General features: G+C 58.7%; 1 protein-coding gene across 1 annotated transcript in view; it reads right to left on the bottom strand.

Annotated features, from left to right (window-relative positions):
* Positions 1-12490, bottom strand: part of Gramd4 (GRAM domain containing 4) — a 58944-nt gene that overhangs the window by 31564 nt on the left and 14890 nt on the right. The window contains exon 2 of the mRNA XM_090328899.1: positions 4525-4735. Within this exon, the coding sequence (XP_090185025.1) occupies positions 4525-4735 (211 nt within the window). The remainder of the gene's footprint in view (positions 1-4524; positions 4736-12490) is intronic.

Below are 12490 nucleotides of genomic sequence, written 5' to 3'. Positions count from 1 at the left end.
AGAGGACAGAGGCAAAGGGGCTGGGGAGGGGTTCCAGGCACAGGTGGGCAGGTGAGGACACAGAGGGAGGGGCCTAAGAGCTCTCAAGGCCTGAGGGCAGGGGGAGACAGGGCGCAGGGCTTGCCCCTGGTCTGGCCCAGCTCTGCGCTTACAGGTGACCTCAGGTACAGCCATGGCCTAGACACAGAGATGGTGACCTCCCAGAGATGCTGCCAGGCCTGGCCTTCACATTCCCTATGTGCCAATGTCCCTTAGGATGGGCCCAGAGGAGGGAAATGGGCACGGGTGACGCTGCCACCATTCTCCAGTCCAGGCAGGGAGAGTTCTAAGTGACTAGGGTGGAGAAGGGAGTTCAGGTGCTGTGTCTTCCACGTGCATGCATCCTTCAGTCCGCAGTCTGCCTTCCTCCCAGATGCATGGCCTGCACCTGGGCTGCAGAGGCCTGCTCCCTGCAGCCGTCTGGTGGCTTTGGCATAGAAGGGGCCACAGCTCTCCTAGGAGCTCCCTGGGTCCCAGGGCAGTTGGATGGCTCTGACGAAGCCCCTGGTGGGCTCTGAGATTCTGTAAGCATGACTCCCGTCTCCCAAATGCCCCTTCTCAGACTCAGGAGTGACGTGGGGCCTGCACACAGGACCCTGGCTGTGGTCCCTGCGACACAAGGAGGTTGCTGGCCATTTCCTCAGCTTTTCAAAAATAATTTCCTGTCTTGAAACTGTAGCCTTGGTCGGGGGGGGCAGCAATTCTTCCACCTGCTCCTGAGGTGCCTGGGCTTCTTGTGTATGAGGCCATCACAGACGCCACCCCAGTTTAAAGTCTCTGCTGCCCACTTCCGGCTTTCCTCTTGTCCTGACAGGCCTGGTGCTGGCCTCAGGGCCAGCCCCACATCTTCTGTCTTTACTTCCCCTGTCCATGCTGCCCTCTCCTGACCACTGTCATCCCACCCACGGTCACAGGACTGCACACAGCCTCCTGGTCCTCACCGGACCCCCCTTCACCGCTCCCTCCCTGACCTTTCCAACGGGGTCTAAATTCTACCCTCAACCACTTTGTCCTGGACACAAACAGATCTTCCAGAAAGGATATGGGAATGCACCCACCTGCTGGCTCGGGACCTGAGAGTGAGCCAGGGACAGGGGTGTGGGAGTCACTCACGGACAGTTCCCAGGGCTGGTCAGACTCTCAGGGACAGAAGGCCAGACAGGAGTGGCCTGGGGTGGGAGGATGGGGAGTTGGCATTTAACGAGTAGAGGCTGACAGCTTAGAGCAGTGAGAAACTTCTGGTAATGGATGATGGTGACGGTTCACAGATGACTTCATGCCACTCCCAGTGGAGGGTGACATGGCCCAGGTGACAGGAGGCACCATCCACGCAGGCTGGAGGCCAGAGGCATGGCGCCCTCCCCCGGGCATCTGCAGGGCAGTGGATCTGAGCCCTTCAAGTGTTGTTTCGTGTTGTCTTTTCTTTCTTGGTTCTGGGGATGGAGCCCAGCATGCTGGATTTGCTAGACAAATGCTTTGCCATTAAGCTACGTCCCAGCCCAAGTCTGAGGCCTTTTCAGTGAGTGGCTCGGTGCCAGCTCAGAGGAGACCTCCAGCCTGCCAAGCAGGCAGCCTTCCATGCCAGCCAAGCAAGGGAACCATAGACCAGCTGCGGGAGGGGTGCCAGAGCCTGGGAACAGACCGCGGCAGGCCAGCGGGGGAGCGGGGGCTCCACGTGATCCAGCCACCCATGTGAAAGCAGATGCTCATGAGAAAACATGTACACAGCTGTTCAGCGTCACTGGTTGGAGCCCGGGAGTGGAAACAGCCACAGGTGCCTGGCCAGCCACGTGGATGAGCAGCCACGGTCCACGCAGACCAGACATACTCAGCTGTGAAAACAGACCGTGAGAACCTGAGGCCCAGCGAAGGAAGCCGGGGCGGTGGCTTTGTGATGCCTTCTTCAAGAAACGTCGGGGCAGCTGCTGGGCGCACGGGCATCTCGGGTGACAGCAGGGACACACTGCCTGCGGTGGGGATCCTAACACAAGGCTGCCCCGTCAAGCCCGGGCTGAGGACTCAGTGCTGGCCACACAAAGGAGAGAACCCTGCCAGGCCCGTGGAGGAGGACAGAGGGAGGGCAGCCCAGGGCAGCAGAGCGCCCTGTCCGTGTGCAGCGTCCCCGGGCCTCAGGAGTGACTCCAGCGCGGGCTTCGCAGCGCACTTTTGCCAAGGGACCTGGACAGGGCTCTGCACCACTGTCCCGTCATGCCTGCGAGCTCACAAGAGGTTAGGCACAGGCCCAGCGCCTCGCCTGTATTTCCACTTTTAATGTGCAAAGAAGGCCTAGAAGGCAGACAGCGTGACTGTCCCTTCTTAGGACGGAAGGTCAGGCAAGGGCCCCCAGCTGGCCCCAGCTGGTCCCCCATCCCTCTCAGGGCACTGCGCCCGGCCCTTTCTCCTCACAGGAGTCCACGGCTCCCCAGTGTCTGAAGGGCAGGAACACGGGTTCCAGCCTGACCTTGCAAAAGCCTCTTTGGCATCTGCCCTTACCCTCAGCTACCCCAACACATCAGGGGCAGTTCAGACCATGTCCCCCCTCGGGGACCCACTCCATCTTCATCCACACAGCCCCTGGCATGACTCCTCCCTCCCTCCTGGCCTGCCCCTCAAAAGCCACATTTTTCAGACATTACCTACAGCAGCCAACTCCAGCACTGACCCACCCAGCAAGGGCTACCAGTGCCTCCAAATCCAGACACTGTGTCCCTTGTCAAGACCTCCATGGTCCTGCAGCCTTGCCTCCCCTGCCTGTCCACCCCTGGACTGTCTCCCGTCTTCCTTGGTTCCAACTCACTCAACACCCCCTAGGGACCATGGACTGTTCTGGAGAGAATGGGGAGGAGCCCAGAGCAGAAGCTGCTAAGCTCCAACCCCTCCATTCACTGTGAGTCCCGGACAATGCTCCCCTGGGAGGCCACAGAGCGGGGCACAGGGAGGGATGTGATCCAGACACGGCTGAATCTTTCCACCCTTCCACACCAAGGCCCCCACTCCTGCCACGAGTCAACCTACATTGCATGAGGCCCCTGTGCTCAACAGGGCCTCAGCACCTCTGGCAGTGCCCCCCCACTCCCAGTCCTGGCTGTGCAGTGCCACACAGCGACTACAACAAGCAGATCCAGCAGGAGGCTCTTGGCTGGCCAGAGGTCAGTGCGGGGAGGGCATCAATGGACGGGGCTTGGCTGAACGCTGTGCTAATGACAGCACCTGTGGCCCATACGCCCAGCCACAAACACTACAGCAGGGCCTTGTGCCAGCCCAGGGCCTCAGTGCTAGTGTCTGAGACTCTAAACCAGGGTGGCTGGAGGGCGGCTGGCCCTGGAGATTCCATGTACCATGCTTGCCTCCCACACGGCTCGTGGAAGGTGGAAGGAGGGACAGGCAGAATAGCCCAGCTTCAGTCTCTATGTGGGTCCTGGTTGAGTTCAGACCCATGGGGGACAGAAGGGGGGTCTTGTCACTGCACGCTAAGCCCAGAGGCCACCAGAGCCACCAGCACCACAGACTTGTGGTCCATAGCCCACCATGCAGGAACTGCCCAGCACTGGACAAACTCTCTACCACTCAGGAACATTGCTGGCACCAGGGGACACACCAGGCCAGGGACACAGCCAGAAGCTACAAGAGCAGCCTTCGAACACGAGGGACAGGCTGGGCAGGGCAGGACACCTAGCTAGTCTCTTAGGAGGCTGCCATGGTGAATTATTAATTCCTGTCCGCAGCAGTATGCCCTTACCACCTAACTGTGAAGCATGAACGATACAAGGAGCTGGAGGCCAGTGGTGGCAGGGTCACATCTGTAAACAAAAGCCAGTTCCGGGGCTGGGAGTGAGAAGCCACAGGCAGCCAAATATGAAGTGCACCACGGGCTACCCTCCGCTGGCAGGAGGACGACAATGCAAGGTGGGCACGAGGGAGGCGGGGGTCAGGGCGGCAAGGCTGGGAGTCCACACCCTGGCACCACACTCCGGCTGTACCCCACTGGTCCTCACCACGATGCCCCGGAAACACAAGCTCCTGCCTGGTTTGCACCCAGGCCTTCAGCCTGGCCAAGGCACTCAGTGGACACTGGCTGACCAAATGAAGGATGCCACACTGACGAGGGCCCACTGCCAGGAATCACTGATACCCACCCCGGAGTGGTCCTTCCAGCCTGGCTCTGCCCATCCCAGCCCCATGTGAACGTTCCTGGGGCCAGGCCGAGCCTCCTCACATCTGCACAGAAGAGCTAGCTGACCACCCAGAGAAAACAACGAGGAAGGCAACAAAATTCGGGCTCTGGATGGCCTTCCATAGCACAGGCCTGCCGTGAGCCAGGCCTCTGCCCAGTACGGGGGTGGGGTTGACAGGGGAGCGAGATGAGGAAATGGGGACCCAGCCCCAGGCCTCTGCCAGCCTGGGCCTTCACCCACGCACACTCAGTCACCCAAGGGCTGGGGACAGCAGAGGGAAAAGCCAGGACACTCAAGTCAGTGTACTCACAGGGTCCCTGAGCTCCTCGCTGTCTCTGGGCGAGGTCCGAGGCACCTTCAGGGGCAGCTCATCTCCGCCCTCCGTGTCCGAGGCATTTGGGGACTCAGCCAGGTCGAGGAAGTCCTCTCGCTTGTGGCCTCTGAACCTGATCCGGTCCAGTCTCCTCAGCATGTTCAGCCCGGCGCTCCTTGGCCTCACCCGGACATGACGGACGGGCTCCCTGCAAGAGAATTGGCCTGCGTGGTCACTGCTCTGGCCATACTCAGGTCCAGGCCCCTTGCTGCTGCTGGTCCAGGGCACAGACCACCACACTGTGCCGCCAGGCCAGACCGCCCAGCACCTCCAGCCAGCCAGCCTTCTCCTCTGCTGGGGCTCTACCCACTGCCTCCACCAGCAGCACCAAAGAATGCCAGGTCCTCAGTGGACCTTCCTGGCCACAACCACGTGTAGACCCAAGGGTGCAGGAAAGAAGAGGGGAGCTGATCACTCTCCAAAGATGCCAGCAAACTGTGTGAGACAGGGACATACAGCTACACACTGTCTGCAGCCACCAAGGCCAGGCGCTGGCATCGCCACTGCTGCCGGAGTCCCTGGTGAGACCTGGTCTCATGTCCACCCCCCCTCCACCTGCCCGACCACCAGGGATGCTGTGCACGTTTCTATCTGCTCCTAATCCTCTTCACAGTTACCTGGCTCTGCCTTTCCACAAGGACCCAGGAGAGACTTTGCTTTTTGCCCCTACCCTCCGAGTGCAGGGTGCAGGCCACAGTGAGCCTGACGCCACACATGGGCGAGGGCCTGCTCCTGTCACCTGAGAGCTGAGTGCTGGGTGAATGGCTGTGCACCTAGCCCAGATGTTCCAGGGGCCATTTCCCACAGCAGTGCCCTAAAGAGTCCCGGGGCATGGCATTCTCCCCAGGGAACAGGGGCACAGCTCTGCTTCCTGGGGTCCAGCTGGCCTCACTTCCCACAGCAGGACCTGGCCAGCAGAGAGAATCCCCAGGGCCTACCAGTTGCCCACAGCTCCAGCAATCTGCCACTTAGCACTTTTCAGAGCAGGTTTCCGCTCAGGGATGTCTGACAAGTATTCTGGAACCTGAGATGACAAACACAGAGGTCCTCACTGGGCCTAGGCCCAAAGCCACAGGAGAGGGGACACGAAGAGAGTGGGGTAGGGATAAGCAGGTGGCCCCATGCAGCACCAGGCCACGCCAAGCAGGAAGAGCTTCTTGTCATCCCCCACTGAGCAGCCTAGCAGTCACCACACCCACCACACCCAGGAGCCAGGTTGAGCCACGTTACTCCTGGCTCCTCCTTGCTCTTCCTGCTCCTCCGGCTCCTCCTGGCTCCTCCTGGCTCCTCCTGCTCCTCCACACACCTCTCAGCATTCAAGGCAGTCTAAGGCAAGACGAACAAGTAGAGGGGACCCCAGGTCCCTCAGGACGGTTGAGGCATGCAGAGAACGAGAGGCAGTGTGAAACTGGACCTAGTACAGACCTCAAGGGAAATGGGACCTCCACATAGCAGTCTCCTAGGAGCTGGCAGGGGCTCAGGAGAGGGCAGTGCAGCCACTGCCAGCCACATGGCACAATGTCACATACAGAATTCCAGAGGGACTAAAGAACAGTACATTCACAAACATGCCAACCAAAAGATAACTTTGTACTCCACAAATGCCCAGAGAGGAGAAAGCTGGCTACATTAGTAGACTGAAAAATGACCCATAAAGTAACGAAAGCTAACAAAACTGGACAAATGTAACATACTTCCACTTAAGAATATTCACGATGACGGCCTGGAGAGCGTAGCCTAGTGGTAGAGTGATCGCCTAGCATGTACGAAGCCCTGGGTTCAATTCCCCGGTACCACACACACAGAAAAAGCCACAAGTGACACTGTGGCTCAAGTAGCAGAGCACTAACCTTGAGCAAAAGGTGTCTAAGGACATTGCCCAGGCCCTGAAGTCAAGCCCCAGGACTGGCAAAAAAAGAAAAAGAAAAAAAAGTAAGAGTCTTATGGAATTTTTGCTAGGCTGGCTTTAAATACCAATCCCGCCTGGTACCAGTGGCTCGCATCTGTAATCCTAGTTAATCAGGAGGCTGAGATCTGAAGATCGAGGTTCAAAGCCAGCCTGGGCACAAAAATTCATGACTCTTACCTTGAGCTGAAGAGCTCAGGGATGATGCCCAGGCCCAGAGTTCAAGCCCCACAACTGAACCTCCCCTCCAAAAAAAATATATATCCTCAAATTTCAGGCCCCTAGGTAGCTAGGGCTATAGGGGTGCACCACCAGCGCTCAGCTCAAAAGCAATTTTTTTTTTTAAAGCTGTGGGGCCAGGAGTTTGACGTAGTGGTAGAGTGCTTGCCTAGCATGCACGAAGACCTGGATTGATTCCTTGGTACCACATAAATAGAACAAGCCAGAAGTAGTGCTGTGGCTCAAGTGATAGATCTCTAGCTTTGAGAAAGCCCAAGGACAGTGCTCAAGCCCTGAGTTCAAGCCTAGGACTGGCACAAAAAAACAAAAGCAGGGAAGGAGGAGGGGAGAAACCCAGAATGTATGAGGCCCTGGGTTCCAACCTAACGATATCACACACATACTACACAGCGTCTCATACACACACCTACACAGTCCATGCCCACAAGTCCCAGAACTTGGAGTTCTGCCTCTTCACTCTGACCCTCAGAATCCTTGGATCAAATCCAAGACACAGGGCTCATGTGATCTGGGAGTGTGGCCAGTGGTCACCATGAGTCCCTTATGCTCACCCTCTGACCTACACCCTGGGGTCCAAGGAAAGTCCATGTAGCCTCACAGAGGACACGGGCCACAAATCTCACATCGGGTCACACTGTACATTGCACGCTCATGGAGGAGGCAGGAAGGCCTGGCCCTGTCCTGGGGTGTCGACCCCCTGCCCAGGGATGGCTTTCTGCTGTGGGGTGCCAGCGTCCCAGGCTGGGGGTGAACCCCCTGTAGACCTGGCCATGGAGGCACCCCTCCCTGGAGTGTCTGCTCGCTCAGGATGGCTTTCAACAGCTCTCTGAAGTACTTCCATAATCTTTTTTTCTTCTCCCACCCCTTTGGTGGGCAAGGGGGCTGAACTCAGGGCCGCCTACTTGGAAGGCCACTGCTCTGTCACTTGAGTCACACCCCTATCACTTTTTTGCTTTAGAAGTTTTCCCAAGACAGTCTCAAATCATGCGTGATTCCCCTACCTCGGTGGGTCTCAGCACCAACTCCGCCTCCTCTCCACACACAGCCTTGGCCATGGCGCTGACTCAGAAAAACGGGCACGAGAGGTGTAGCAACCTGAGGCCTACTTCCTCTTCTTCTAGAAATGTCATCGGCCCCTAGCAGATGAGGACAGAGGAGGCTGAGGCCCTGGGTGCCTGAGCGGAGGCACCTAGCTGGCTCTGCCAAGGACGGAAACCACTCAGACTCTCAGCTCCTTAGAAGGCTTTATAGCGAAGACTACTGAAGTCAGAGACCTTGTCTGGAGCTGGCTACATGGGACAGGGGACAAAGGGACTGAGAATCCTAACTGCCACCATCTGAACCAAAGGCATGACGGCTTGGCTGCCCCATGGGAACTGCCTTCCAGCCACCAGCTCAGCGCCAAACCCAGGGTTTAGATGGCTGCTCACACAGGCCTTAGGGACTCAGACACACAGCCCACAGGAGAGACCCTCCACCTGGAATACCTACTCCTTGCCCCAAACTTGAGAGTTCCTCAAGAAGACAAACTCAGTCAGTGGCTCACACCTGTAATCCTAGCTAGTCCGGAGGCTGAGAAGATCAAGGTTCAAATCCAGGCGAGGCCAAAAGAAAAAAAAGTCAATGAGATTCCATCTCTATTAACCAGAAAGATGTCAGACTAGAAGCATGACTCGAGTGGTGAGTACCAGCACTGGGCAAGAAGACTTGAGTGAAAGTGGAAGGCCCTGAGTTCAAGCCTTGGTTGGCAAAAACAACAGAAACAAATTCTTCAGAGTCATGAGAAGGACTCAACTCACTGCCTCTGGGCAAGCCCCAGGGCCAGGGCCGGCTGTACCTCCACCCCGCCTGCCTGTGGTGGGGAGTCCTGCAGCCCAGTCAGCTCCTCCTAACAGCATAAATATGAGGGGGCACTGACACCCCACTTGTGGGTAAGGAAATCTGGCTGAGCCCACCAGTGAGGGCCCCTGTCCCAGGATGAGTGCTCAGAGACCAGAGCAGCAGCCAGCCGAGGACTCCCTGCCCTGGGTGGGGCTGCCCTGAGTCGCCCCCTCTGCCCTCAGCCCTCCCAATGCACAGTCCAGCAAGTGCCCCCAGCCCAAGGGAGGACGGTGGCTCCTCAGCCCACAGTTCATCACGGTCCCTGGGACATGTGTCCCCCCCCCCCGTGCACCCCAGCCCATGCCCCCTCCTCTCCTCCTGTCTCGTCCCACGCACAGAGCTTCCGGAGACGGAACAGTGACTTCCCTTCACCACACTGGGTCCCAGGGGGCCTCCGCCCTCCTGCAGCAACACCGCGGTCCTCACAAACCAGCCAACCTTCTAGAAGGAAGTGCCTTTCTCTAGCTAGAGAAGGCTCCAGAAGAGGAGGCACCACGGTGATCTGCTACCCTTGGTGAGCACCAGCTTCCCCTGCAGCGGGCAGTCAGTGCAACCTGCACGGCCCACGACCCCAACGCTGCTGGGGGCTTGGGAAGGCCCCGCTCCCCAGCTCCCCAGCCCTGGGCGACCCCACTGGCCTCCTATCCCCTATTGGCCAGCCACTCACCCTGCAGCCTGGCCTGCTGCTGTGGAAACGGCCGCACAAAGGAGGCAGTGTCTGGGAACCACGCGGGCCTTCTCTTCCCTTCCCAGGTCCACAGCAAAGCATAAAGCGCGAGCCTCTGGCGAGAGCCTGGGCCACAGCTCCTCCAAGCTGACCGGCTGCCCAAAGCCTTCCTTTGAGAGCTGAGTCCAAGTGCTGGGTCCTCAGCCCAGCCGCCAACCCCAGCCAGGGCCTGGCTACGCCCTCACCCCCAGCAATCCACTTTCCTACATGATGCCAACCCTCGAGACTCAGCAGCACTTGGGAGGGGACAGAGGGGGCTCACACAATCAGATGTGGTACAAGACCCAGGCATTGTGGGGAAGATGGCGCTAAACTCCCAAGTCAGAAAGGCTTGGGATCAGAGCAGGCCCAAGAGTACAGCCATTCCAAGCAGCTGTGGGGAGTACAAGACTGGAGCAACATGGGGCTCTCACTAAGGCTCTGAAGATCTAGATCCCTAAGGCTCTAGAGGGGCTTATGGCGTGACCTCTGCTCCTGACCCTAACACCTGCTCTTAGCCAGCCCTGGGCTCACACTCCCTCCGACGGATTATACCTCAGGTCTGCAAGCTGAGCAGGCAGCTGGACCCCAAATGTCACCCAGAGAACCTGGGGAGCACACGCCTCTGGGAAGTGCAGCAAGAACTGAGAAGTATCCAGACTCAGGAATTCCACAGCCTCTGCTTTCTCATCTGATTTGAAGTTTGCATACTTTCATCTTGACTGATGGCCAGCTCACAGACTATTCCTGAAAGCCCAGCAATCACAGAGCTCCTGTGAGGTGGCCCAACTATGTCCTGGACCCCTCCTGTCACCAAGTCCCAGTCCCAGGGAGCGGGCCTCAGTGAGCGTCCACAGCCTCCCACTGGCTCGACTACTCCAGGGGCCACAGTTTCAGGGCAGAGAATTCCCAAGGCAAGCAGGCACCACGCACTCGTCTGAGGCACCCGCAAGGTATCTCAGGCAGGAAGGGGCATGCTTAAGGAATGCCACCAGACGCAGCAGGGTGCAGAGGCATCTCTGACTCCTAGAGACTTTAGTAGGCCCCCGGGAGCTCCAGGACCTGCCTGGCCTCCGCATGCTGCCCGGGCCATCCCTCCATCTGACCCCTCTCCGTCACCTAGGGTCATCAGCACCTGTGTCATGTCATGTCACCTGCTGGCTGACATATGACAAGCTCCCTGGTGGTCACCTGCACATCTCCCCAGGAGAGGGGGTGACCTTGCCTATGACAGCCAGGGGAGAGACGTAGGGAGTCGGGGGTTATCTCAAGCTCCATCACTACCAGGCTCCAGCTTTCTCCCAGGCAGGGCCCAAGCCTGGGGTCCTGGCTGGGGACAAGAAGGGTGATGAGTTATTTGTAGGAAATAGGACACAAGACATAAACAAGCCTTAGCTGGACCCAAGACAAGGAGGTGGCTTAGGGAGAGCACAGCTCCCTCTAGCCACCCACCAAGTCAGCTCACCAGTGCTTGTCCTGTCCCCACCCCGAGAGGAGAGTGCGATTTCTCCAGCCTGGCTGCCCAGATGGGCCGGCCCTCCTCAGCCTGTTTCCTGGCCTCTAGGTGGGAAGAGGGTGGTTGGCCTCCACATGACCCAGCCTCGGCCCAGGTGAAGGATGGCTAAAGTGTTCTGGGGACCCCAGCACCGCACCCTCACTTTGCCTGGTCCTCTGAATGCCATGAAGCCTGCCTGGGGCCCCAGTCTCCTGACATGGAGGAGAAGCTCCTCCAGGATGCTGGGGTCGCAACTCTGGAATCTGGGTCCACAGCAAAGCATGGTCACGGTGGTAAGGTTGGCAGGGTCCCCCTGAAGCCAAGGGCAGCGTCTCACTCGACACTCCACATCTGCACAGCTGCGAACTTGGCTTCCAGCGGCAGCTCCTGGCCCTGCAGTCAGTGTCCCTGGCCCCCCAGGAGTGGGGTTGTAACAGGACCATCCCATCAGAGGGTCTCAGCCCTCCACCCTCCACCCTGCACCCTCTACCCTCCCTTTGGAGGCACTGCCTCCTTCAGCAGGGCCTCCTGCCATGGACAGACCAGCACCCCTCAATCAATGACTAAAACATCGATGAGCCCGGAAATCACAGCAAGTCAGGTCAAGGGGTGGCACTGCACTTCAGCAAGGGGGACCAAACAGCCCACAGGCTCCGGCCAGCCCCCCCCCCACCTCGCAGTGTCCTCTGCCTCGGCAGTGGATGGCACCACCCCCCACCAGCAGCAAAGCCCCACACACCTCACTACGAATGTCATCGAGAAAGGTCCCCACTGCCAAACTCTAATGAACAGACTAAAAACATGTGAGTACCCAGAACACGCCACCATCTGCTGAACCCGAAAGGCACGCAGAAAAACAGAAAAAAAATCAAAACAAAACCTACAGCTCATACCCATGCTCCCCAAACACTAACCTACAAAGAAAACTGCACTGTTTTTGTCCTAATTAAACCTGAGAAAATCAGTGAAATGAGGGAGAGGGAGGGAAAGAGGGAGGGTGGGAGGGAGGGAGAAAGGAAGGGAGGGAGGGAGGGAGGGAGGGAGGGAGGGAGGGAGGGAGGGAGGGAAGGGAGGAAAAGAAGGGAGGGAGGGAAGGGAGGGAGGGAGGAAAGGAAGGGAGGGAGGGAGGGAAGGAAGGGAGGGAGGGAGGAAAGGAAGGGAAGGGAGGGAGGGAGGGAGGGAGGGAGGGAGGGAGCGCCTCTTCACCTCTGGACCTGAGATCCTGACTCACCACATCTCACTGCACAGCTCCTCAGGCCTCAGACCCTTTAATCTTCGGGACACGGGACCTCTTAACCATGGAGGTACAGCAACCTGGCTCTCCTTCATGACACACGTTCTGCCCCTGTCTCCCGGCGGGCAGCGGGGCTCTGTGCTCTGCCGTGAGCGCGTCAAGCCCACGCCTGCTCCTGGAGACCTGAAGAGGCTCTGGGAGCTCCTGCTCCCACCTGCGGGGCCCACGGCCCACAGCGCTGGCTGCGGCCCCCTAGGGAGGGCAGGACTCGGAGCAGGCCTGGAGACCTGGCTAGACCAGATGAACAGGTTGTGGGCCAACACCAAGAAGGGTGCTGGGTCCTCCTGGAGAGACAGCGTGGGTGGAGTTGGTGTCCAGCCAGCACAGGTCCCCAGTGGCTGTGGGAAAGGCCCCAAGGGACGGGGGGGGGGGGGGGGGCTC

Source organism: Megascapheus bottae, chromosome 2 (assembly GCF_031878675.1).
Source record: "Megascapheus bottae isolate mThoBot1 chromosome 2, mThoBot2.hap1, whole genome shotgun sequence".
Classification (NCBI taxonomy): domain Eukaryota; kingdom Metazoa; phylum Chordata; class Mammalia; order Rodentia; family Geomyidae; genus Megascapheus; species Megascapheus bottae.
Note: the sequence above shows the minus strand (reverse complement) of the source record. Positions and strands in the feature narration are given on the sequence as shown.